The sequence below is a fragment of the Rhinopithecus bieti genome, unplaced genomic scaffold (genome assembly GCF_001698545.2).
Source record: "Rhinopithecus bieti isolate Rb0 unplaced genomic scaffold, ASM169854v2 scaffold_44745, whole genome shotgun sequence".
NCBI lineage: Eukaryota > Metazoa > Chordata > Mammalia > Primates > Cercopithecidae > Rhinopithecus > Rhinopithecus bieti.
Genome location: NW_016818280.1, coordinates 568,710 through 593,644, shown reverse-complemented (window position 1 = coordinate 593,644; position 24,935 = coordinate 568,710). Strand labels below are relative to the sequence as shown.

The 24,935-nt window shown below is 61.7% G+C and overlaps 1 protein-coding gene across 1 annotated transcript; it reads left to right on the top strand.

Moving 5' to 3' along the window:
- Positions 1-7: 7 nt before the first annotated feature.
- On the top strand, positions 8-23,342 carry LOC108518362 (uncharacterized). Its single transcript, XM_017856637.1, has 6 exons — positions 8-1,057; positions 3,070-3,179; positions 4,743-4,961; positions 5,923-6,056; positions 22,916-23,130; positions 23,307-23,342. The coding sequence occupies exons 1-6, from the start codon at positions 878-880 to the stop codon at positions 23,340-23,342; spliced, it is 894 nt and encodes a 297-aa protein (XP_017712126.1). The 5' UTR covers positions 8-877.
- Positions 23,343-24,935: the final 1,593 nt, after the last annotated feature.

The window sequence follows — 24,935 nt, the reverse complement described above, 5'->3', positions numbered from 1 at the left end:
CGGTGAGGGCGCTGTGAACAGTGAGGGCGCTGTGGGGGCGGTGAGGGCGCTGTGGGGGCGGTGAGGGCGCTGTGAACAGTGAGGACGCTGTGGGGGCGGTGAGGGCGCTGTGAACAGTGAGGACGCTGTGGGGACGGTGAGGACGCTGTGGGGGCGGTGAGGGCGCTGTGAACAGTGAGGGCGCTGTGGGGACGGTGAGGGCGCTGTGAACAGTGAGGGCGCTGTGGAGACGGTGAGGACCCCGTGGGGGCGGTGAGGATGCTTTGGGGGTGGTGAGGATGCTGTAGGCAGTGAGGACAGTCCCAGAGGTGTGCCTTGTCATCTGAGCATGTTCAGGGGCTGGTTCTTGTGGACAGTGCCAGCCATGAGGACACCGAGAGCATTTCAAGGGTTGGGTTTCCTGATGCAGGGACTGTGGTGTTGGCAGTGTTCAGTTCACTAGGGGAGGGTTGGGGCAGGTGACCAGGGTTGGTTCGGGTCTGTTGCTCCATCTGGGACTCCTTGGACCATTGGAGTGAGAAGACTGTCTATGTGAGGGAGCCATGTGCGGTGGGGGTTCATGGAGGGCCCCACAGGATGAGTGGACCTCAGGGGTTGCAGGGTCTCTGGAATCATTGTGTCCTGGAGTGAGCCTGCCCCTGCCACAGGCTCCACCAACACCCCCAAACCCTCCTCCTGCCATCCCTCCCCATCCTACAGCAGCGGCCCGAGCCCCAGACCCCTTCTGCCACGGCTCAGGGCTGGCAGCCTGCTGCTGCCAGCCGAGAGCTGTTCCTGTCCCTACCCGCAACTGCTGCCTTCCCCAGGCTCCCAGGCTGCGCCACACGGGGCCTGCATCCCTGCCAGGCCTCTGCACACTGTTCCTTCTGCCTGGCACATGGTACCCTCCACGCCACTGCTCGTTGCTCATCTCCTGTGCCTCTGGCGAGTCCCCCACTGGGCCACCACTTCCCTCAGGAAGTCCTCTCCGACTGCCCAGACCAGCAAGGGGCTTCTCAGAGTCCTCCAGTCTCTGGCCTCCCACTGCCCTGCCCGGATTCTGGAGCTGAGCAACCAGGTCAGCACAGGTGCCCAACTTAGGGTGTGACTAACGCCTTCCTCACTACTAGGGCTGGCCTGGGGTGCCAGGGACAGGGTCCCTCTGCCACCATCCGTGTGGCCCCCACCTGGCTGGCCCTATGAACAATGGAGACTGTTCTCCATGCATCCTAGAGAGGCCCCACATGAGGAGCCTCAGGTCCCGGCCACCTGGCCCAGGAAGGCCCTCAGCCCCCTGTGGCCATCACCACCGCTGACCGGGTCGAGGAGGCTGCCACTGACATGGCCTTTGTCCTGGCCTTTGTGGGACAAGACGGATGGCCCTCCTGCAGGGCTGATGCTATCTTGAGGCTGCCGGTCAGACGTGAGGCAGGAGCCACCCCTGCCTTTGTGAGCAGGTGCAGGGCATCCGGCCCATTGTGGGCTGCAGCCGACTGTGGTTGTCTGTCCGGCCTTATCACCACATCAAGGACAGTGGCCCCCTTTACACAAATGAACTGCCCGGCTTGCCCTCCCCAGCAGTGGCCTGGCATCTCCAGAGCTCCTAGTGGAGGTCAGAGGTAACCATCGTCATAACACCGTGCGTGTGCAACACTCTAAACTCAGTCCAAGCAGGGCATGGGGCGGGGGTGTGCTCCCCACTTTCTGCAAGAAACCAGATCCCAGAAGGGGGCTCTCTGCTGGGCCCCAGAGCATTTTTTGTGACTGCACTGGAAGCAGAGCTGAGGCAGGCCCCTTGGATCCCCTCTCTGCCTCACTGACGTCTTTGGGGTGCAAATACACGGCCCAGAAGAAAGTGACCTGGGGTCCTAGGTGGCCCCCAGCCAGAAGAAGGACACTCTCCTGATCTGTGGGAAAAGGCCCCCGCAGGAGATTCGGGGAGTGGGCAGCCCACTGCCTGCAAGGCTTGAGGTCTCCTGGGCCAATGTCTCGCTCAGGGGGTGGCAGCGGTCCCTGAAGCAGGAGCTGCAGAGGCAGAGGGCCTCCTGTTGGGGAAAGCGGCTGGAATCACTGTGTGGTTAGACTTAAGGAAGAACTTCCTGCCTGCTGGTCGGTGGGGCAGCAGAACCCTATGGTGTCTCCACAACCCCTCCTCTTGCCGGCTGTCCGTGGTCTAGACTGGTTTGTGCCAAGGTACAGAGCACAGAAGGCACAGGGCTGCCCTTGCTGGCTGACCTTTCTTGGCTGCCTGGGAGCCCCCAGTCCCCACACCTGACTCTGAGCTGACCCTCCACACACACTGATCCTGGGGCCTCCGCCTCCAAGGAGTGTGGGGAAGTAGATAGTCCCAGCTCAGTACCCCTGAATGGCCCTGTGGGGACAGGGGAAATGCATGTGCTCCCTTCAGACCTGGGCACCACCTTGACCCCAGCATTGTCCTTCATTTCACAGACAACACACCTGCCCCAGGGCCCCCTCCCCACTGATGAGCTGGGCCCTCTGTGACCTCAGATTTTTCCTTCTAGGCAGGAACAGGTTAGGGGTCCCCTCTCCAAGCCCTGCCTGGACCCCACACCTCCAGCTCCCAGGCCAGCTGATTCAGGGCTGCTTGCCCTGCAGCCTAAGGGCCCTCTCACCACCATTGCCTGCCCCACCTCCCTGGGCTCCCGTGATCTCAGCCTCAGGTCAAGGCCCAGCCCTGGTGTACCTCCCCCGTGGGCCAGGCCCTCCATGCCTTTGCCCGCGCCAGTCCCTCCGCGAGCACACCCTTCCTGCTGTGGCTACTCCTCAATCTTAGAGGCCCCTCTCAAGCCTATCCTCACAGAGCTTTCTAGGCCTGCCCTGGCCTGACACATAGTGCAGGACAGTGTCCAGGCCTGTGTCCCTAAGGTCCACCTGGGGTTCAAGCCACATCTTCGGCCTGTACACAGCCAGCTAGTGAGTGAGCGAGGCCCTGCAAGATGGCCATCTGTCTTGTCCCACACAGGCCAAGACAAAGGCCGTGCCAGCGGGGTCTGTGATGGCCAGTGGTGGTCAGTGAGGGCTGGACCGGGAGGCTCACAGCTCAGGATGCACCCGCCCATTTCACAGATCCCGCCGGGAAGCTCCCAGGGCGAGGGCCTAGTCGCGTCGTCCTCTCAGGCGAGCAAGCCTAGCCAGGCACCAGAGGGCGCTCGCGGTCTGCAGGAAACGCTGGCTGAGTAAGCGGTGAGCGCGGAAAGAGGTGGGAGCTGTGGGTGCAGACAGCTGGGGTCCGCGGAGAAACGGAGGCCTGGAGCGGGGGCGCTGGGTTGCCCAGGCTGGCGGCGAGCGGCACCGAGTGGGACGGGCAGACCGCCCCTCATAAGGGAGGGGGTCGCCGCGTGGCGGCTGACAGACGGGGCGGGATGAGCGCAGCCCCCGCCCCTGCTCTGGCGCATTGGCAGCCTGTCAACCGAGAAGATAAGGGACTTCTTCCGCCGGGCGTGGGGTGGGGGTCAACCCAAGTGCGCTGTCCCCCCCCGCCGGTGTTTGCTCCGTAAACACTTATTGGGCCCTGGCTGTACACACCGCCGAGGGGGAGGGGCGGGCGACCTGAAGGCCTGGGCTCCACGGCTCCTGCCAGGGATGCCGGGTCCATGGGCCATCGGTGATGCAGGAAAAGAGGCTCTGTCACCTCTGGCCCAGCCTGGGGAGAGTTGCCTGTGGGGTCCTTCGTGGGCCCTCTCCAGCCTGGAGTGGCACTAGCCTCAGCTTCAGAGCTGGGCCGACCCCCACTAGCCCAGGCCTTAATGGGGCCCAGTGGAAGAGGTCCTGGGAATGTCTGGGGAGCCGAAGCCCTGGCCACGTTGCGGGGGACTGCATCCCTTGCCCAGACGGAGCAACAACATTGGGGTGGGTGGCAGGGCCCTGGGGGCCCATAGCTCAAGGCAGCGTCTGCGCCCACCCCCTGTGTTTCCGATGGAAGACAGGCTGAAGGTGATAAATCACCAGGTCCCACCCCCACCCACCCCGCCAACGGGTGGGAAAGGGGGGCTGCATGTGACAGAGACAGGGACTGAGACAGAGACGGGAGCCAGGTCTAGAGGAGAGACAGAGACAGTGGCACTGAGGTGGCCCCGCTGACACGGGCCAGGACCCTTGCTGGGGTGTCTGGCCTCCCTGCTCTGGGCGCCCCTTCCACAAAGCCCATCTGGAAACCAGCTGAGAGCCACCGTACCCCCACCCCGGCTGACCCCCAACGGAGAGGCGGAGGAGGGAGGGAGACCTTTGCAGCCATAACTCCGTCCCCCTCCGGGAGGGCCATAAATCAGCAGGGGTTCTTGAAGCACTACCCCACAGGCTGAGGGGGCTTCAGGGCCACTGGTCCTGGGGACTAGGCCTGTCCTTGGCTGTGTCGGTCCGTCTTTAAACAGCCCTGAGGCCAAGGCAGGCATATCACTTGAGGCCAGGAGTTCAAGACCAGACTGGCCATCATGGTGAAACCCTGTCTCTACTAAAAATACAAAAATTAGTCGGGCGTGGTGGTGGTGGGCACCTGTAATCCGAGTTCCTCTGGAGGCTGCAGGGGGAGAATGGCTTGAGCCCAGGAGGCACAGGTTGCAGTGACCTCAGATCACGCCACTGCATGCCAGCCTGGGTGACAGAGCTAAACTCTGTCTCAAAATAAAAATAAAAACAGCCCTGAGGGGAACACCAGTGGCCCCCACCCCCAGCACAGTTGAACTGACTGAGCACTGTCTACACTGGATGTACACACTCACATCCTCACTTTCTCTCCCCAGACAGGAAATGTCTGCAGGGAGTGACTCTGTGTCCTCATCAGGAGACCCCCTGTTTCTGGCCCCTCAGGAACTAGGGGTCAGCATGTCCTACCCAGTGAAGCCTTCCCAGGGCTCTTTTCTGCCCACGGGAAATGCCTCCTTCCATCCTGTCTTCCTGTCACCACCACCCCCCAGGGTGCTGAGGGCCAGCTGGACAAAAGGTGGTGAGAGATGGGCCAGGTGGGTTCCGTGCAGGTGAGTGCACCCCACATACATACACACAGGGCAGGTGCAAAGTCAGTACCCAGTAGGAGAGGCTTGAGAGGGCCTGGGGGAGTGCTCCCTGGAGCTGTGGGGTATGCTTGGCACCCTAGTTCTAGCTGGGCCAGCCTCAGCAACCCCTCTTCAAGGTCCATCCTACAGACGGCTCCCAGGGTTCCCGTGGCGGGCATAAGGGCATTGTACACCAGGAAGCACAAAGGTCCACCGTGACATCACCCCAGCTTGTCTCAAGGAGCCGTGGGGTTGGGAGTGGGGGCTGCTGCTGCTCCTTGTCTAGAAAGACCTTCGGAGATGTTAGAGTTCTGTACCTGAGACAGGCACTGACTGTCCTTGGGCTGGTCTGGGCCTGGTCACCTGGACTGTCACCTTCATCCTCAGAGGAAACCCTCTAGCACTAGTGACGTCTCAGGGGATGGTTCAAGGCATGCAATGGCTGGAGGTGTGCCCAGCTCAGCCTGTAGGAGGGTCTGGCTTTTCCAGAATGTCGCAGGGAGAAGAGCATGAGGGGAGAAGGGTGCTGGGGTGTGCAGGGGGCCCATCTCCCATCATCCATTCATGCTCAATCATTCAGACCAGCATGTAGTCCTGTCTGGAGCTTGCCGGCTGCTGGGGTCAAGGGCTGGGGGTGCAGATCCCTTGGCCCCAGACCCCCACCTGGCAGAGGCACCTCACTCTTCTTCCATCCCTCCTGAGAGGGCCAGCTCCCTCCTCCCCGCACTGGGATTCCCCCTAGTATGCTGTCCTTTGGGGCTCACCTAGGTGTGTTTAAGCATGTCTGACATATTGAGGGACTCCAGGCCTAACAGATTCGAAACAGGCTGGGGAGACAAGAGCTCATTCAACCACAGGGGCCAGTCTGCGCTGCCCTCCCCAGGCCGCCCAGGTGCGACTCTCTCCACTGTCTGTCCCAGCCACACAGGACCTTGGGGCCAGCCCCACAAGATCACTGCTCTCCTGGTGGGGTACAGGAACCCTCAGAGATGGGAGGACCTGGAAGGGAAGCCTTTGAACTTTGCCTGATGGACCCCTGGGATGTGGGGGTACAGACCCCAGGTGGGCACCAACAGGTCCCCATGACAGCCACTCCTCTTGGCTGGGCCACGTTGACAGAATCAGGGCCCCCACTCCTGGGAGGAAAGCCTCGGTCTAGGGCTGGGGGCCCAGTGAGCCGGGGTGAGGGTCCCAGGGCAGTGTCAGCCGGCAGTGCAGATCAAGGCTTCTGCCCTGCACCATGTGGCAGCTGTACCTGCCACTCAGGGGATGCCAGGCTAGGCTGGGGCTTCAAGGAGGTGCCTATGGGCAGATCCAGGGCCGAGCTCTGCCCCGGTGTCTGCTTCAAAATCTATTTTGATGTGATTTGTATTTGGGGGGTTGCTTTTCTCTATGCTTTGTTTATTTAAAGATGCTTGTAAACGCCAAGGAAGGGGCTGCTGTCTGAGCAGGGCTGGGGAGGGCAGGAGCCCCTGAGAGCCGCCTGTCCCAGCATGCCCAGGCGTCCATGCTGAGGGGCGTGGGAGACACTGACTTTCTTTGTGGCAAAAGTGGGGACGGACCTGTTTGTGGGAGCCCAGGGCCTCTCTTGGCACTAAATGCCTCACTTGGGCACCCCCTGTCCTGGGGTCCTTGGCATGGGACTCTCTGGTATGGGAATCTCTGGTCTATGGAACGCGTCTATAAGTCCCTGGTCTGGGGTTCTGAGCCTGGAGAGTCCTGCTCTGGGTCCCTGCTCTGGGGGTCCCAGGTCAGCAGGTCTCTCACAGGTGCCTGCTCAGGGTCTGTAGTCTAGGGGTCAGTGATCTGAGTGATCTGGCCTTTTCTCCCTAGGGGTGCCAGATGCCATGTGCTGCCATGGATGTCACTGGGATATCAGTCAGCCCATTCTCTGTGGGCCAAGGAGTCACTGCTAACAGGAGTTGTCCCAGAGGGTCACACCCTAGAGTCTGTTGCGGCAAGGCCAGCAGGAGGACCAGCTGGAGCACGGAGAGCATGCTCAGATCACCAGCAGAAGGGTGTTTCCTGCCAAGGCCAACTGGAAGACTCCACAGACCTCCCAAGTCCTGGCTAGATTCAATACTGCTGTTATAAGTCCCCCTGGATCCTCCCTAGTTCCTCCCAGAGCCCTCTGTGAATCTTCCCAAATGCTCCCGGAATCCTCCCCAGGTTGTCTCCTGGAGTCCTCCCAGTCCTTCCTGGATCCTCTCCACATCCTCCCTGAGTGCTCCCAGAATCCTCCTGCAGTCCTCCCCATGTTCTTTCAGGTGTGGGCTGCTGTACCTGGAATTGGCCCTAGCAGGTAACTGGGGCTGGAGTTTTGTTGACACCAGTGGAGCCACAAGCCCGCAGTGCACAGGTGTGACGGCAGGCCTGTGAGGGTTTGGGGATGCATGGCCTTGCTCCCTTTGCGCTGGTGTCTGGATGTGCTCAGAGACCACCTGGGTCCCCTGGCCTCTGGGACAAGGCCAGTCAAGACTCGGAGCAGGTGGGACCCCAAGCAGAGCCAAGGCATCCCCAGCCCCAGTCCTTGTTCCTGTGTGCCCCATCTCCCGATGCACTCCCCTATGTCACGTGGTACCAGCTCTGCCTCTGACTCCCTATGCAGTAGCCCTAGGGCCCCTCCCTGCCAGTGTCCTCCTGGGCCTTCTGGGATGGGCGAGAGCCTGCTCACGTGGGTACATGCACAGTAAGCATCAGAGGGTCTCCTTCTCTGGGAAACATAGCCCCACAGTGGGTCACCCTCAATGCTAACCACTCAGCTTCTGGGTGGCAAGCCTGCAGAGTGGTCCCAGGCATGCCCGGCCACCTTCTAAGTGTGCCAGTCCCATCACTGTGTGTGTGTGGATGTGCCAGAGATGTGCAGTCCCACCTCCCTGTCTGTGTCCCATGCCCCCATGAGTGCGTCCTCACGCCTCTTGCCCCGCCTCCCCGCCGTGTGCCCCTCGTAGCAGCTTGGCCCTGCCCGCTGCACCATGTGTACACAGAGGCTTATTTTCTCTGCCTTTAGGGCCAGGGGTGTGCTCATAAATCGCGCAGTCGATGACACATTTATCCCGCGGGCGGCTGGTGGTGTGAATTTATGGCTGCACCCCTTCCTGGCTGAGGCAGGACAGGGGCTGGGATACCTCTCAGGCATAAACCTCCAGTCCGCTCCACTGGGCTGTTGTGGGGCCATGGGGGCAGGGGCTGGGCCAGGAGGGCTCAGAAGTGCTCCCAAGGTCTCATCTTGCTCAGAAACTCTGCAATTTCAGGGTGCTTGGGGCAATGAGAGGTGAGGCCACTCTGCCTGCGTGAGGGCTGGGGGCACAGTGGCTGCCCACCTGCCAGAGGCATGGAGGCCCAGAGCCCAGCCTAATGTCCCAGCCTCCATGCCCCCTTCCAGTCTGCTCCTCATCTTCCCACCTGTGAAGGAGGGAACAACCTGGATGCCCCAGGGACAGCAGGTGTGCGGGTGGCTCCCCTCAGGTGCTGATTCAGCCACCCACTGCCACTGGGCCTGCTGGGAGCATTGAGATTTGGGGAGGAAAGGGTGGGGGCCTCGAGGGCAGCTGGGTCTGCACACAGGGAGGAGGAGTGGAGATGCTGTCACATCAGAGCAGAGAGCCCCCCAGAGCTCACCTGCCCTCCTCCGCCTTGTAAAGATGGGGAAACTGAGGCCCAGGGAGAGCAGAGGTCCCGGGCCACATGGGTAGGATAACAAAGCCTCAAGATCCTGGATTCCTGTATGCAATAAGGGGGGGGTCCTAGGCACACCCCTCCCCGTTGAGCCTTCTTTGTCCTACAAAGTCTGGAGGTGGGGCCTCGGGCTGAAGGCTCAACAGGGAGCTGATGGAGCAAGTTGGCAAGCTGGTCCCATCAGGACCACAGCTGGGGGCTGGGACCTGGCTGCCTCCCCTCTGTCCGTCGGTCTGTCTGTGTGCAGGGTCGGGTCTCCAGGGGACCCTCTGTCGGCTCTCAAGCTCCCTCCCATCTCGGCCCTGGCCCCCCTTCACCGCCCGCTGTCAGGATGAGCGATGGCCATGCCCCTCCCCGGCCCTCAGCCCCAGGCCCGGTTCCCGCTCATTAGCCGCTGACACTGTTTGCTTTCCCGCCCTGGACGCCCACCCCGTCACAGGCCATTTCTCCTGGCGCCCCCCACCCCTGAGGACCTGCCCAGGGGTCCAGGGTGCCGGGTCGAGGAGGCTGCCGGGTGCCAGGCAGGACCTACATTATGCTCACAGAGCAATGGCCACATGGAGTGCCGGCCCCACCCTCACCTGCACCCCAAGAGACGGGGAGCCACGGGTCACCTGGAGTCTCCCATGGCCCTGTCCACATCCCACAGGCCAGACACAGCCACAATGAGACTGGACTGTGCATTGCAGCTTGGATGGCTTGGTGCTGCACACACTGGGAGGGTCTTTGATGACAAGGACCGGGCCCACTGCACCCATCTCTGTCTCTCTCTATCACTGCCCCTATTTCTGTCTTTGCCTGGGTCTCTGCCCCCAGCCCCATCCTGTGGAATGACCACTGAGCCACTGGCCCATTCGGAAAGTACATCCCCCACCTGGAGCCTCTCCGTTCCCCCCAGGCAGCCCCAGTACACAGCCTGGGGGGTGGGTCCTGAGGCAGCAGGCACCACTCCCTCCCGCACCACCCCCGCCCCGATATGGCCACAGCTGGGCGGCATCAGGGCCCGCAGGCCAGTGGCAGTCAGTCCTTCACTTAAAAATGTGTTTGTGATTTCGGCGGCGAGGCAGATAACGGTGACGAATGGCCCGCCTGCCCCCCAGGGCCCTCAGCCCATCTGGTTTGACTTTGGCCTGTCGGCGGTGCCCTTGGGCCTCACCCCTGCCCTCTGGCAGTGCCCTCCGAGTGAGGCACCCTCAACCTTTGCACACTCTGGTCCCTTTGCTGGAAACGCCTCTCCCCTCCACCCGTCTGTCCCCCCATCATGGGATCCCCTGGCTATGCCCATAGGAGCCACGCCTGCAGCACTCGGGGTGGCAGGCCCTGGGCAGTGCTGGGGTTTGCAGGGTGGTGGGAGGGCACAGGCCCAGCAGGGAGGGGGCATGCTTTGCCTGGAACCTGCATCCCCTCTGTCCAGTAGGGAATAGTGAGTGCCCACCTGAGGCCAGAGGGGCCGAGGCTAAGGTGATGGAGTGGGCCAGGACCGAGAGATGTGGCCCAGTGGCCGGGGCAGGGCCTAGCCCTGTGAGACAGCCCATGTGGTCATTGTCAGCAAGAATTTCTGACAGGCTTGGGACCCTCCCGACCATCGATTATCCAAGCAGGAGGAGTGGCTTCCGGGTCCAGCCATGGGCTCAGCTGGGAGGTCATTGAGGTCAAACCTCAGTGCCCCTCCTCCTCCAGTCTCCGCTTCTGCTCCCTTGGGGCTCCCCAGGTGGGCTGAGGTGCCTGGAAGGTTGCTCTGTGCCACTGGGCTCCTTCTCCTGCCCAGTTTGAAGCCTGGCTGGCTACCACAGGGAGTGGTCAGGGGTCCACTAGGGACTGGGGCTCATGCATTCCTTAGCACAACTTCCCAATCAACCCCTACGTGCCCAGGTCACAGACAGGAGTCAGACCTGGCCCTCAGAGAGGAGATAAGGAGAGGTGAGGATGCTTCGAGGTCCCTTGGCCCATCTCAGGGGTTGGGAAGGGGCTTGTGTAGAGGGAGGGCATTTGGGCTGGATGGAAGAGGCAGCCCTCCATGGGGGTCTGAGGTCGCCTCTAGGAGAGACACTGCTCCGTTCCCCACTGCACCCTCCAGGCCCACTCCTGCCCTGTGGCGAGGACAGCTGTAGGGGGAGGGGAGGGGCGGCACCATGTCAGGACCCCCACTCCCTCCCCAAAAGCAGGAAAATCCCTCTCCCTTAGTATCACATTGTTGAGAATTAACTTTGTTGAAATAAAAATTGGTCGTGGTATTAACTCGGCCTCGAGGATTTTCTCTGGGATCCCGGAGGCCGCAGAGGGGTCAGACGCCCATTCCCAGGGCCAGCCGCTGGCTCGGGTTTCGGGGGCTCCAGCGACCTCAGATCCTTGGGACACGGCGCCTGGTTCTTTGGGGTTGAGGGAGCCATCCCAGCCCTACCTTCTACAGCCCTTGACACGAAAGGGAACGGCCCAGACAGTGTGGGTCTTAGGCATCCATCTGTGCCCCTCCCCCATGTCTCCGTGTCACTTGCAGCCACGGCTATTGAGCCACAAGATGCCCCGCCACTCCTCAGGGGTCAGCCATGGCCTTGGTTTCCCCACATGTAAAATGGGAGATTCACCCCAGCACAGGGTGTGGGGGGCCCTGGGCACAGACAGGCAGCCAGATGGTCAGACATCCCAGAATCCTGAGGTGGACGTGGGTAGGGAGAGACCCACCCAGGTCTCTCCAGAGGGCACCAGGTGGCCACACAGGCACTCTTGGCTTCAGCACAGCCTTGCTGGCCACAGAAAGAAGTTAGCACCCCCAACTGTCTGCCAGCAGGGCGCGGGCACCTGCTCCCAAGGAAGCAAGCAGAGAGCCCACGCATGCTGCCGAGAAGGTTCAGCAGCCCCCAAACGACATGATTCCACACAGACAGATCCGTGCGAAACTGCTCCGAGAATTGCTGGGGTCCCGCCCCCTGACATGGTCCCCGCTGGACAGGGGCACAAGCGCTGCCATTTCCCGCGACCCCACTCTGGAGTGTGTATTCCTGCAGGGAAAGTGCCCATGAACACAAGCACGAGGGACAGATGTGGGGCCTCTTGAGGTCCTGTGGGTGGTTGGTCCTGCGTCCCGGTAGCCAGGGGACAGGTGAGACCTCCCAGCCAGTGGTCCCCTGGAACCCTCCTCTGCCCACATCCCAGGCAGTGTGTTTTCGGGGGTGGGGTGCAGTCTGGGAACGGGCTGGTTCGGGGGCCTGGGAACGGAGGCAGGGGCCCCTAGCGGGGGATGCACCAGTGGGCCCAGCTGTTGCTGCCCGGCTCCAATTCCCACTCTGCATCGGGGCCTGTCCCTGGGGCCGAGGCCGGTGGTCTGCCTGGGAGGGAGTGAGGGGGCGTGGGGCCATATCTTCCTCCAGTCAGTGGTCCCTGGGCAGCAGAGTAGGAGAGATCCGCCTTCGAGCTGAGTGGCAGAGCCTGCAAGCAGGGAGTGCTCTCCTGTCTCCCCAAACCCCATGTGCAGCAGGTCCCAAAGCCTGCTCTGAGCATTGGAGTCACCCTGAGGCCCAATCCCCTCACCCAACACCCAAGCCCACCTCCTCCCTGGCCCTGTGTTGGCGGACCAGGGCCTCCCTTACACACCGAGAGCCTGGCCCCAGTCCACGCCCTCCAGGCCTCTGCTGTGGCTGCTCCTCCTATCGAGGGAGCCTTTGCACCAGGGCCATCCTAAAACTCGTATTTAACCTTCAAGACCCCATGCAAGTGTCCTGCCCCAGGACTCCTCCCCAAATATTGGGCCCGGCACCCAGCTGGTGTCATTTTCTTTATAGACTCCTGATGCCCCTCATCTGGCACAAGGCCGGACACCAGAGTGGGGGTGCACACTTCCACCCCCAGGAGCAAAAGGCTCACTCCTCAAGGAGGCCTCCTTCCCAATGCCTCAGTTTCCGCATCTGAACCGTCCTTGGCTAACAGTATCCGTGGTCCTATGGCAGCAAGTCTGAGCTCTGGGTGAGAACCAAGACCACTGGGGCCTGGCCTCCACCTGTCCAATGTTCTGAGCAGGGCGAAGGGACCCTGAAGAGGCCAGGCCAACTGGGGGCTCCTCCGAAGCAGGAGAGTGGGTGCCCAGCCAGCCACCCCACAAACATTTGGCTCACTTCAGCTGAGGCCGAGGACTGGCAGAGCTGCTGGCGCGGTGGGGGCCAGAGCGGGATTCTTCTTACTCCTAAAATCCCTCCCGCCTGCCCAGCGGGCCCCGAGGGAAGCCCCGTGATGCGGGAACCTGATATTTTAAGACTTAAAGCAAATGTTTCTGGAGCCCAAGCTGGGCCTCGGCGCCCGCCCGGGCCTTGTGGGGGCAGGGCCAGCAGGGAGGAGAGGACCCCTCCCCTGAACCAATCCTGCCCCTCCCTGGACTGCAGTTTCTGGTGACAGGAGGCGGGGGCAAGGCTGGAACCCCTTGGGCACCTTGAGGTTCCCGAAACCTGAGGGTGGGGGCCCCGGTGTTGGCTCTCCCCTCTGCTGGTCCCTCTCTTAGCTGCCAGCACCAGAGGAGGCCCACTGGGAGCCCTGAACCCCTCTAGGGCTGGCTTTGCCTGACCCAGAGCCCAGGGATACTCCCTTTCCCACCACTAGCAGGGTGGGTGTGTCCAGGCTTTTGAGCCACTGGCAGGAGCCTCCTGGAGCTCAGAGCTGACACCTGAAGCTTCCTGTCTGGGAGGACAGGAGATCTGGGACCCATTGGCGATGTCTGCCTGGGGTGCTGCAGGCTTCCTGCGCTTGGACCCGCAACAGATAGGATCTCGCTCTGTCACCCAGGCTGGAGAGCAGTGGCACAATCACAGCTCACTGCAGCCTTGAACCACTGGGCTCAAGGGATCCTCCTACCTCAGCCTCCTGAGTAACCGGGACCACAGACACACACCACCATGCCTGGCTAATTTATTTTTTATATTCTGTAGACGGGATCTTGCGATGTTGCCCAGGTTGGTCTCAAACTCCTGGCCTCAGGTGATCCTCCCTCCTCAGCTTCCCAGAGTGCTGGGATTACAGGCGTGAGCCACGGCACCCGGCCATGATAGGGTTTCTTTCTCTCTATATAGAAAGGACTTCCCATCGCCTGGACCACGGAGCCTCAGCTGAGTGTAGCTGGCCTGGGCTCAGGGGCTCCAGGCTCCAGGCCCCACACTGGGACTCAGTGGTGCCATCCTCCTTCTGGGAACTTCCTGGGGGCCCTTGAGGGCTGGAGCATCACAAGTGGAGGGGTGACTAGGTCGGGGACAGCAGAGTAGGGAGGTAGGGGCTCTGTTGGGCAGTGAGGAATTAAGGCCTAATAATGAAGGCCTTATCTCTAACAAATGTTTCAGAGGCAGGGCCAGCCGGGCCCGGCTGGGAATGTGGGGGTGTAGAGGAGAGATGTTCTCCAGGCTCTCCCAGGACTGGCCATCCTAAGGACCCTACTAACCAGACCAGCCTTCCAAACACTTGGCACCAAGGCCCTGGTCTGCTGCACTCAGCTGGTGTGCCTGGGCTGAGCTCCCACCCACTAGCTGACAAGCCTCCTCTGGACCATCTCTGCCATTTTACAGATGGGGAAACCAAGGGCCAGGGTGGGAATAGTGCTTCCAGAGAGCCTACAGCTGGCCTGGCGGTATGGACTCTTCCTCACCACCCCCTGAGGCCCTCCTGCCTCAGTCTGGAGGAGGGATGGAGCTCTGGCCAGCTGTTCGGGTTCGGGCAGACCTGAGTATGAGTCCAGCTTGGCCATGTCCCGCCTCCAGGCCCTGTCCGCTCACCTGGAGCCCTGGCTGTCCCATGGGGCCTTGGAGGGTGTCACCACCTGACTTTGGTCTGCTCCTCACTGGTCCTACTGCCCTGGTGGACTCCGGTGCACCCTTGAAACCCACTGGAAACCTGCCTAAATCGTGAGCCCAGGAGTGCTCCCCATTTCCTAACTCCAGCTCAGGCACTCAGCAGCCCTCCCCTGACGGGGGAATTCCTTGTCCATTGACCCCGGGAAACCCACCAGCCTCCGCCTCAGGCAGTCCTAGGCCTGGCCCTGCCACTCACCTCTCTGGACAGTTTTGGATTCATGCTGTGAGGACAGACACATGATGTCACGCCGACTCAGTTTCCCCAGCTCTGAAATGGAGATGGTAAATGTTGGGCAGGTGTTGAGCCCGGGTGTCCTGAGCTGCCCAGAGGAAGGGCAGCTGGTAGGAGAGCTAGGGGTGGTGCCCACCCTGGGCCTCTGCAGCCCCACTTCCCACTTTAAGGGCCCAGATGCCATCCACAGACCCTTGGCCTAGCCTCTCACCAGGCCCGGAAGCCAGGCTGCTGCTGTGGGTAGACTCCTGCCAGGCTGTGACGCCTGGGGAAATGTGCCCAGCGGGGGCTGAAGCCAGGTTGCCTGAGGAACCAGTGCTCCCAGGGGGCCTACTGCTGCTTCCAAGGCCCCATGACACCCCTGCCCACAGCTCCACCCAAGCCCCCATTGCTTTCTCTCAGCATTTTCTTTCATCCTTTAGGCCTCAGTTTCCCCACATGTGTCTTGGGAAATGACAGATGGCAGATTTGGAGGCAAGGAGAGGGGAGGGTATCCAGGCACTTAGTTAGGATTAAGTGGAGAGAAGAGGTGGTCAGTGGAACATGGGGGGCCAGAGTGGGGAGGAAGGCTGCAACACCCCAGTCTGTCCCCTCCAGAGGCAGAGTGAGGTTGGGGCCTCACCAGACCAAGTGGAGGAGCCAGGATTTGCATGGGGGCAGGACGCCGCCGTGCAGGTGGAGGCTCCCTGTGCCTGGGGCCTGAGTGCTGGCCACCACTTGCTGTCTGTCCTCTCCAGTGCACACTGACCCTCAACCCCTGTCCCAGGCTCTGGCTCCCCACCTGTCAGGTGAGGTCCTTTTGAGCCCACAGCCCTGGGGTGGCCTGAGTGGAGTCCCTGCCCTCTCCCAGCCTCAGGCAGCACCCCAGGCACACAGAGCCCACTTCCTAGGCCTCTCTGAGGAAGGTCAACGGCCAAGAACTAAGGCTACAGATTACCAGACACCTGTCCCATCCTTGCCCCCAGACCCTCTGACCACAGAATCTCCTGTAGGGCCCCTCCCAGGCCTGTGACCCGGCCAGAGGCTGGAGGTAGACAGGCTCAAAACCAGGCGCCCTCCTTGAAGCCCATGGAAGCCCGTGCGATGTCCCCCAGCACTCCAGGATGGAGCTCACCCACTTTTCCACAAGCAAGGGCAGGCAAGGGCAGGAGGTGGCAGTGAGGCCAGGCCCAGGGATGACCTCACACTAGGCCCAGCCCCTACCCACAACCCCTCTCTGCCCATCCCCAGCCCCCAGGCTCAGCTTGGGCGCCCAGGCTCCAAACCAGAAAAACTAGACAGAGCGCAAACAAGCCCACGCTGCAGACTCATATGTCTAGTGGACCAGTGTGGGCAGGGCCTTGGAGCTGGGGTTCTGCCCCGGCAGGGCCCTGAGGGTCAGGCCAGGAGTGATAGGCTCATCCAACCCTGAGTTCAAGGCCTGTCCCACCAGGCACCCCACGTTGGCCCTGTGCATCCCTCAGTGGAGGGGGATTTCCATCCAGCAGCCTGCAAAGTGAGCACTGCCATGCCAGCTGCCCGGATGCCACAGGCTGCCTCTGGGGAGTGGGCTTGTCATCACTAGGGGTGTGCAAGTGGTGCCAGAAGCCACGGCAGGCTGGCCGGGTAGGACAGGTTCCCCAAGGTTCTGTCCAGAGTCCCTGGACCCAAGACTCCCTTCTGGAGCCTAAGGCTCTGGAATTCCGTCCCCTGAGATGGTGACGTGTTTCACAGTGGGCACAGTCGTGGGCATGTCATAGCGTCTGGACAAACACCTGCTTATTCAATCAGCACACACCACAGTGGGGTCCAGGGGCGGCTGGGTGCCTCAACCTCATCACCCTTCATCCTCCCCTCCTCCAGCCCTCCCCATTCCCTCTCTAAGGGTCAGGCCAAGCACTGCAACCGGCAGTGCCTCACACAGGCCTCTCCTCCCCAACAGTCGCTGTTCCTGCCCCAGGACCCTTGCACGGGCCCACCACTGAAGCCTGGGAAGGGTCCATCTCTCCCGGGTCTGCCTGGTATTTTCCAGTGTATTTGCAGATTCTTAGCATGACATTTCCTCTCGGCAGAAAGGACAAGGAGAGAAGGCTGTGCTTTAGGGTGACGGCAGCATGGCCAGCTGGTCAGAACCATGAACAAGGGTGGCCGCCAGAGAGATGTGACATTGGGCGCCCAAACAGGCCAGGGGACCTGGGGCCCAGGATGCCACCTGAGAGGCTGGGGAGGGCAGCCGAGGATGGGAGGGGGCAGGGACTCCACCTGGGCCAGCCACCTGCTGGTCTCGCAGCCCTGGGCCCAGTGATGTGAGGCTCAAGGGGGCCCCACCTGACGGTCAGTTAGGGAGCTAGAGGCAGGGACAGGAGTTGAGGGCCAGAGGGGACTCCAGAGGACACTGGATTAAGCGCCATCAGTTGGGCTAGTTGAAGAGAGTTTTGTGAGTTTTTTTTTTTTTTTTTTTGCGGGAGGGGTGGGGCAAGGACCAGCATGCAGAGCAAGATGGGGCCTGAGGGTAGAGGCGACGGAAGAGCCCTGCTGGGACAAGGGACAGAGGGACATCGGTTAGCGTTGGACCCATGCATAAGGGCTCAGTCACGCTGCCAGTGGTGGACTGGCCCCCCTTCCCGGGGCCTGGCAGCACATTCAGTCGTGGGCACAGACAAGGGCAGGGGCCAGGGCTGCCTCGAGCAGGGCGGGCCGGGCACCCAGCTGTCCTGTGAGGACACACTGCCCCACCCTCAGACCGTGCCACCGGACACTCACATGACCCAAGTCTGGCTGCTCGCTCACCAGCACCCCTGCCAATCATGCTGACCTTCTTCCCACTAGCACCTGCTGGGAACTGACAGAGGTCTCTATTCCCGGCCAGGCGCCTGCTCAGGTTATATTTAGGCCACAGGGGTGGGAGCTGGGCCTCTGACCCCCTCCAGGCCCAAGCAGGGGCAGCTGGGCTGACTCCGTGGGTTGCTCACTGCCTGCAGGGCCCCTCCCTCCAGGCCTTGTCCTCTCATCCATTGGCCATGTGCTGGCTGGGAGGCACGGGCTTTGGCCATGCTTCATGTGGGAAACAGGCTGGTCCCGGCTTTGAGTTCCCGGCCTCTGGACGATGGGGTTGATGGCACCAGAAACGCTAGGGAGGCCAGCACAAAGGGACAGGTTGGGTGAGGGGCTGGCGGGAGGCCCAGCCCAGCTTTTCAGCTCCGGAGGCTCAGACGTGCCATGAGGTCATTCCCTCCTGGGAGCTCCCAGAGCCCTGCCCGAGGGGATGCTGAGCCCCAGGCCCTTCCTGCTCAGCCAGGGCTGGAGCCCTCTTCCCTCCTGCTGCCCAGGCAGGATGTTTCCAGGGAGGAAATGGCTCCTGGGAGGCCACCCCACCCCCACTGGAGTCTAGGGCCACTTCCTGCCCTGCATGGGCCTTGGTTCTGCCCCCAGTCTGCCAGCCTGGGCTAGACCCCAGACTTCCTGTCCCTACAGCATGGAGAGGCAGAGGTGTCTCTCTCGGCCTCACCCAGCCTGGGAGGCACAGTTGGAACCTCCTGGACCCCAGGACCTGAGAACCTCCCCCTGGGGCCCCACTTCTCTTGCCCCACAACCCTGGTCAGAGGGAGGCACAACTCGCCCTGCCCCCATGCCCAGCCTTCCCCAGCGCCACAGAGCCTCCTTCAGATAGGTTCCACTTGGGCACCACCTGCTGCCCCACCGCCCATCTCCATGAGGCCTGCGGGCCTGAGCCATCCCCAGCCCACCCCCGGAAGCTGAATGGCTGCATCGAAGCACCCTTTTGGCTATAGCCCTGCAGGGCTGGCCTTCGACCAGCGGGCTAGCCTGGATCCGATGGGCCCTCCTAGCCGAGGTCATCACCCGGCTTCGTGGGCAGCCCCATCCCCAGGGGAGGCCACTTGGCTCAGTCCTCACCCACCCTATTCAATGGGGCTTCCTGCCGACCCCAGATCTGGGTGAGTGTCCTGGTCACTGCCCCCTTGACCACCACCCCCTGCAGCAGGAAACACGCAGCTGGGGGGTTGTGTGGGGCTTCAGCACTGGGATTGGAGAGGCTGACAGCAGGGCTGGGGGCTCTGGGCGGAAGTGGGGCCTCAGCCCACTCAGAGGTCCAGGAAGCGGGGGTCTCAGAAGCTTCCTCTTGGCCAGACGAGCCGGAGGGTCAGAGGCCTGGCCACAGCTGCCCCTTCCTCTTCGGCCAGCCAGCCGCTGGGTGGCCCGTGCTGCAGCAGGCCTCAGGTTGGGGAGCTGGGTGTCCTTCAACCCCCGCAGGTGGCCAGCATCAGGACCGGAAGGCTCTGAATCAGCCCGGTCTGGAGGTATGGGCAGCTGTGGGGGCCACTGGGCAGGTGTAGCAGAGCTCAAGGCATGCAGCAGGGGCCACCTCAGCCTGGGCGTGTGTTCCCTTCAGTCAGACCTCCCGCTAGCCTCGGCTTGCCCATCTCTCCAGTGAGGTGACAATCCCGGGCCCGGCCAGACAGACAGAAAAGCTGACCAGGACAGAGGACCCTGGGGCCTTCTAAGGCCACTGCTATGTGGGCCGGGTCCTCTCAGACCCCCCAGTCCTCAGCCTCTGACCAACTTCCGTTCTGCCCTGGCCCTCCAGTGTGCCCACCCAACCCCACCGGAGCTCAGAGACCCAGCCCTCACAAGTCTTTTCTCCACAGCCAGGACCAGGCCCCAAGACCTGGTACCCCATCAGTCCTGCAGACACACCTCAGGGAAGAAGCCCAGACCCAGCCCAGCCTGCGTGGGCCCTGCTGGGGGGCCTGGGTCATGGAGGTCCCCAGTCCCATGTTTCAGGGGACTGAAGCCCAGTCAGCTCAGACTGCAGAGGTGTGAGGAGGGGGCTCTTGCCCTTGGCAACTGGCAGGAGCCGAGGAGGTGCCTGGCAGACCCTATCCTCACAGATGCTGCCATCCTGGCACATCCCCACCTGCAGTGGGGACCTGGACACCTCATGGCACCAGTGGGAGCTGGAGGCTCCAGGGATTGATGTGCTGGGCCTCAGTCCCCATGGGTCCCCGCTATGGGAGTGTCTCAGAGTGGGATGAGGAGTCTGTGTCCGTGCCTGGGCCGAGGCCTGGATGGGCCCCACCCCCGGCCCACACATGATGGGCGGTCGTCCGTCAGCACAGCCAGCCCCTCTGGTCATCCATCACCAGCCAGCGGCCACAGGAGGAATGGCCTGTTTGTTTTGCCAGCTCCATGTCGTTCCCTGGGGCGGGGGCTGGAGGAAATGGCCATTTTCTGCCTGGGCGGGCGGGTGGACAGCAGGGGTGGGCAGGGCACCAGGGGTAGGGATGTGGCAGGACCCTGGCTCATTCCGGCCCTGCATAGATGCCCACAGCCTTGCCCTGTTCTGTGCCTCAGTCTCCCCTCTGGCATCAGGGTGAGTGACACTAGGATTTTCTGACTCTTCCCATAGCAGCTCTCTCCAGCTGGGTCACTCACCCCTGCCCCTTGCCACTGGGTAGGGTGGGCTCAGGTGTCAGCTGCCACCAGGTGGGGGGGTCCCCCTATCTGAAATCCAAGATGCTTGATGCTGGCTGTTCTTATAAACCATGGGGGGAGGCTCTGGGGCTAGGTCCAGGCCATAGGCCAACTGTTGATTGGGGTTGGGGTGGGGGCTGTCAGGAGGTCTGAAAGGGCCTGGGCACCAATTTGGAGACTTCCAGTCTTAAGATCAGAGCAGGGGACAGTTGGGGCCAAATTAAAAAGGTGTTACATGTAGAATGAAGGGGGTGACATCCTGTACCTAGAGGCTGGTGTCCAGACCCCAGGACAGTGTCCTCAGCACCTGCACAATGACCCTCGCTGCATCCAGGATATGATGTAGAGGTGTGCATATATGTGTGTACAGGTATACATGGCACGTGTAATTTGCTGACACCACGCTAGGGGCTCTACAATCATTTTATCACTTCTCACAACACCTACAAGGCTCCGGGGAGTCAAACTGGGATATGTCTTTTACCACTGCAGCCTCAGACCTCTGCCCTGGTCCTTGATCCAGAACAGAGTCACCCCACACTCCCCTGATCTTGGGCTAGCAAGGAGGGTTGTGGAGGAGGCAAGCAAGCTCCAAAGTCTGCAGCATTGAGGCCGGGGCAGAGACACTGAGTGTCTGAAGGCACCTCCATCCCCAGGAAGCAAAGCCGGATCCCCAATTCTGGAGTCAGAAAAAAAGCCCTTTAAATTCCGTCCCTGCAGCCCCGTGTCCCACCACCCTCAGGGGAGAAGGGTCGCCTCACTCTCCCGGGGGCACTGTGTTTGCTTACCTTCCAGGCAGCTCTGATGTTGCATAGCTCTTTTTCATTTAGGAACAGTGACTTCCTTCCCAAAATTTCTTCCCTTAGACCTGGGCTGCTTCTTCTGACCCTGCATAGCCCTGCAGATGTTTGCAGGGTATCAACCTATTTTATCTCCCTAACCTGAAGCATACTCTGTCCTGAATTAAGACTCTGGTTGGTTGTAGCCAACTTTAGGAAAGAACTTAATTACAAAAATTCACTCTAAGTGTGGGAGTGACTAAGACTCATCATGTCTTGAATGTGCAGAGACGGATGGGAGGGGGGTTAGTGACATTGAAGCCACATGAGGGACTCTCCTGAACACCAAGTTGAAGGGTTCTGAAGTTGGGAGGCTAGTGAACTAGTCCCACCAGTGCAGGGCTGACGGCCTTGTGTCCAGAGACCCCCAAGCCCAGCCTGTTCCTTGAGCCCAGGGCTGCCGTGCATCTGCCCAGCCTCCAGCTCACGAGGGCTGGCTTAGCGGGATTCATGTGCCACCCCCTCGGTGACATCTGAGACCATGCACGTCTTGGTTGCGCCTTGTTGCTCCCTGCTGCTCTACACATGTGACCGGCTGGTCTCTTTGGGGGTTACCTTCCCTGGCCCCCAAAGCCCTGGTGACCCTGAGCCTGACCCAGAGGGAACAATGACACAACAGCAAATGCCCTGGGGCGAGTACCACCCTGACAGCCCCAAGGAACAGATATAATCAGCAGAGTGCAGGGCCCAGCAGGTGCAAGCGGAGCAGGCTGGCTTATCTGGTGGTGGGGACAGGGCACATGGCTGGGAGGGAGGGGACAGGTGGCCAAGGGCTCTGTCAACATGGGAGCCACATGGGGGTGCGGATGGGCACTGCAGGGAGGGGCCCTGGTCATGGGGTCCGCAGGAGAGCCAAGCCAGCCCAGAGGATCCAGGGATGGCCCAGGTGCTCCTGCCCCACCTGTTCCAGGCCAGCTCTGTCAGGGGACTGCATTGGCTTCTCCAGGCTGGGACCTCCACTGCAGTGAGTACCTTGGACACTCAGACCAACCCCAGGGCCTGGGAGTTCCTGGCAAAGCCCGAGACAGCCCAGCGCCCGTCCACACCCCTGCCCAGGATGGGGTGGCCGCTGGGTCACTCGGTCCTGGCAAACACGCTGGATGGAGGAGCTGGACTGGCTTTAGGGCACCGGCGAAAGCTCACATCCGTCTGTCTGTCCACCCAGCACAGCTGGTGCCAAGCACCCACTTAGCAGGACAGGGCAGCCGGTGCCTCCATACTGCGCATGCCCCTCCTGTCTCCCAGGACGTCCACACAGGAGCCACATGTGTCCTGGACCCATACCCCCCGCATTGTCCCTCTGTTCCCTGAGCTGGGCTGGTAGGGAAAGCTGAGGGGTCCAGGGATGGCCAGGGTCTCCTCCCTCCCCACTGCACCCCCAACCCCATTGGCATTACCTCAGAGCAGACAACAGCTTAGTGGGGACCCTAGTGAGGGGGCATCAGTGGCCCAGGCCCTGCCCAGTCACTCAGGCAGTTAACAGAGCAGGAAGGGCCCAGACGACACCCCCACAGACACATGCCAGCCCCTCCGGGTGACAGAAATTGTCTCAGTAAAGGCAGATGAGGCCAAGTGAAAAGGGGTGGGTGGAAGAACCAGCTCCGAGTCTCAGCCCACAGACACTCATCGGTCCGGTAGGCAGGGGTTCCTGGCGGCCTCAGGCTGTCAGGCCCGGCCCCCTCCCGCAGCTGTCTCCAGCTCCCACCTCCCCGCCCACTCCCCAGGACTCCTATTTCACCGATGAGATTAAGCCCCCCTGGCTAGAACCCCCCCCACCCCTCCCCTCTTCCCCCCCCCCCCCCCCCACCCCTTCCGGGGCCTCCCGTCCCCCGCCCCCCCCCCCCCCCCCCCCACCCCCCCCCCCTAACCCTTGAGGTGCCCTCCTGGCCCCGGCCCGCCTCTCCCACCCCCACGTTCCTCCACAGCAGCCTCCACGCCCTGCCCTGCCCTGCCACGGGCCTGAGGATGTCACCACCCGCTCTGATGGCCACCTTGGGTCACTTCCCCTCAGCCCATACCCTGGCCTAGCCCCCACCCTGAGCCTCCAGTTCCTCCAATCCTCACCCTCCATGTCCCCCAGCCCTGCATCGGTACAGGCATCGTCACCAGCCACGGCAGTGGATCCCGTCCACCTCCCACCCGGCCACTCCAGACCCAAATTCAGCACTGACTGCAGCCTGCTGCCATCCTTGCTGGGTCTCAGGAGGGAACCGGGGCAGCCAGGTGCTCTCTGGGACTGTAGGCTCTGAGCCCGGTCCCTGCTCAGATCCAGCAGCCAGTGGGCCAGGGGGTGCTCAGCTGAGGCCCCCCACTCCATCCAGCCTGCCGTGGAGCAGCCGGCCTGGCCTGATGCTGGCTCAGACAGACCCATGAGGAATCTGAGCTCTGAAAACCACAGCTCTGAGCTTGCCTGTTTGTTTGCTTTTGAGAAATTCCAACCTGGTTCAGCAGAGCCTTGGAGGAGGGAAGGGATTTGTCAGGGCTGGGGTGGGGCTGGGGCAGGCATATGGATGTGGGGAAACCAAGGCTGAATCTGGGCATATGGACCCAGTGGGGAAGCCAGAGGAGGGGGCCTAACTGGGCCTCCTGGGGGGTCCAGCTTGGATGCCCCCTCCCCAAATCTCATGCCAGGCCTGGAGGCTCCACAGGGGCTATGGAGGCAACAGCCACCCTACTCACAGTGCTGGGAGGACCTGCGGGGCTGGGAGGGGCCCAAGGAGTCCCTGCAGCAACAATGGTGACATCAGCTGGGGAGCTGCAATTGAGGGCCCACATGTGATGGCCCCATCCACCCATGGGGCCTGCAGCATTCTCCCCACTTCTCAGACAACATCGCTAAGGCTTGCAGAGGCCAGGGCGTGTTCCCAGACACAGAGCCCCGAAGGATGAGTCTCGCTCCTGGACCCAGCTCCTGAGATTGGGTGACATCACCACCCTGGTTCCTCCCTGCGCAGAAGGGCCCAGAGTACAGGGGTCCTGCCGAAGGAGTCCTGTTCTCCTTTGAAATGAAATATTCCCAGCCTTCTCACCGGCTCCTTCCCCTGGGAAGGTGGGAGACCAGACAGGGTTGGCAGCCCCCAGCCCTGCATTGCCACCCCTACCAGGGAAAGTTGCCTGTGCTCCTAACTTCTCCAGGCCCCGATCCCCCTCTGCCTGTGGGCTTGGGGATCCTCCACAGGTCTCAGCAAAGGAGTTCCCATGCTAGAGCCTCACCCATTGGGGACACTCCCCAAAGCCTGCCCCAGCCTGGGCAGCCCACCTGCCTTTGGCCCCAGGTCTGTGAAGGCTCCTGAGGTCAGCCCCCACAGGCACAGGGGGAGATACGAGCAGAGTCTGCCCAGAACAGTGGGCAGTGAGGCTCGAATGCCAGCCTGGGCACCTGGGCACAGTCCTGGCCTAGCAGGGACAATCCAGCAGCCTTGGGCTCCACCAGGGAGCAGAGTGGACGGAGAGGCACAGGGTGTGGGGCCAGTCCTCCCCTGCACTGAGATGGGATTTCCACACAGTCTCTCCCAGCAGTCACCCAGCAGTCACCCAGCAGTCACTGTCACAGTGACCACTTGAATCAATTGAGCATTTAATGAAAACTGCAAGTGTGATATATTTGATTACTTTAAATGCTCTAAGCATCTTTAAAGAGAGATACAACATATCCAATGTTTATGAGGGCATGGCCTCGTTAGGATCCATTAACAAAGGTGCTGAGGTCACCAGCTTAGTTGTCATTCCTCATTGCCTCTGGCCCTGTCCCCAGAGCCTTCCTTCTCAGAGCTTCCCAGGGCTCATTCACCACCAAGCAGGATTCAGGGTTGAGGTCTGAGCATGGAAAGTGGCCTCCCAGGGAGTTCCACCCAGAAGGTTCCCTGTAGACTGATCTTGTCTTGAGAGTCTCTTC

Bases quoted from the DNA above. Each gene is read 5' to 3' on its own strand.
- LOC108518362 (XM_017856637.1), top strand. From the start codon at position 878: ATGGTACCCTCCACGCCACTGCTCGTTGCTCATCTCCTGTGCCTCTGG. The intron at 3,180-4,742 runs GTAAGCGGTGAG...TTCTCTCCCCAG, and splicing joins CTGCAGGAAACGCTGGCTGA to ACAGGAAATGTCTGCAGGGA. The intron at 6,057-22,915 runs GTGGGCACCAAC...CTAACCCTTGAG, and splicing joins TGTGGGGGTACAGACCCCAG to GTGCCCTCCTGGCCCCGGCC.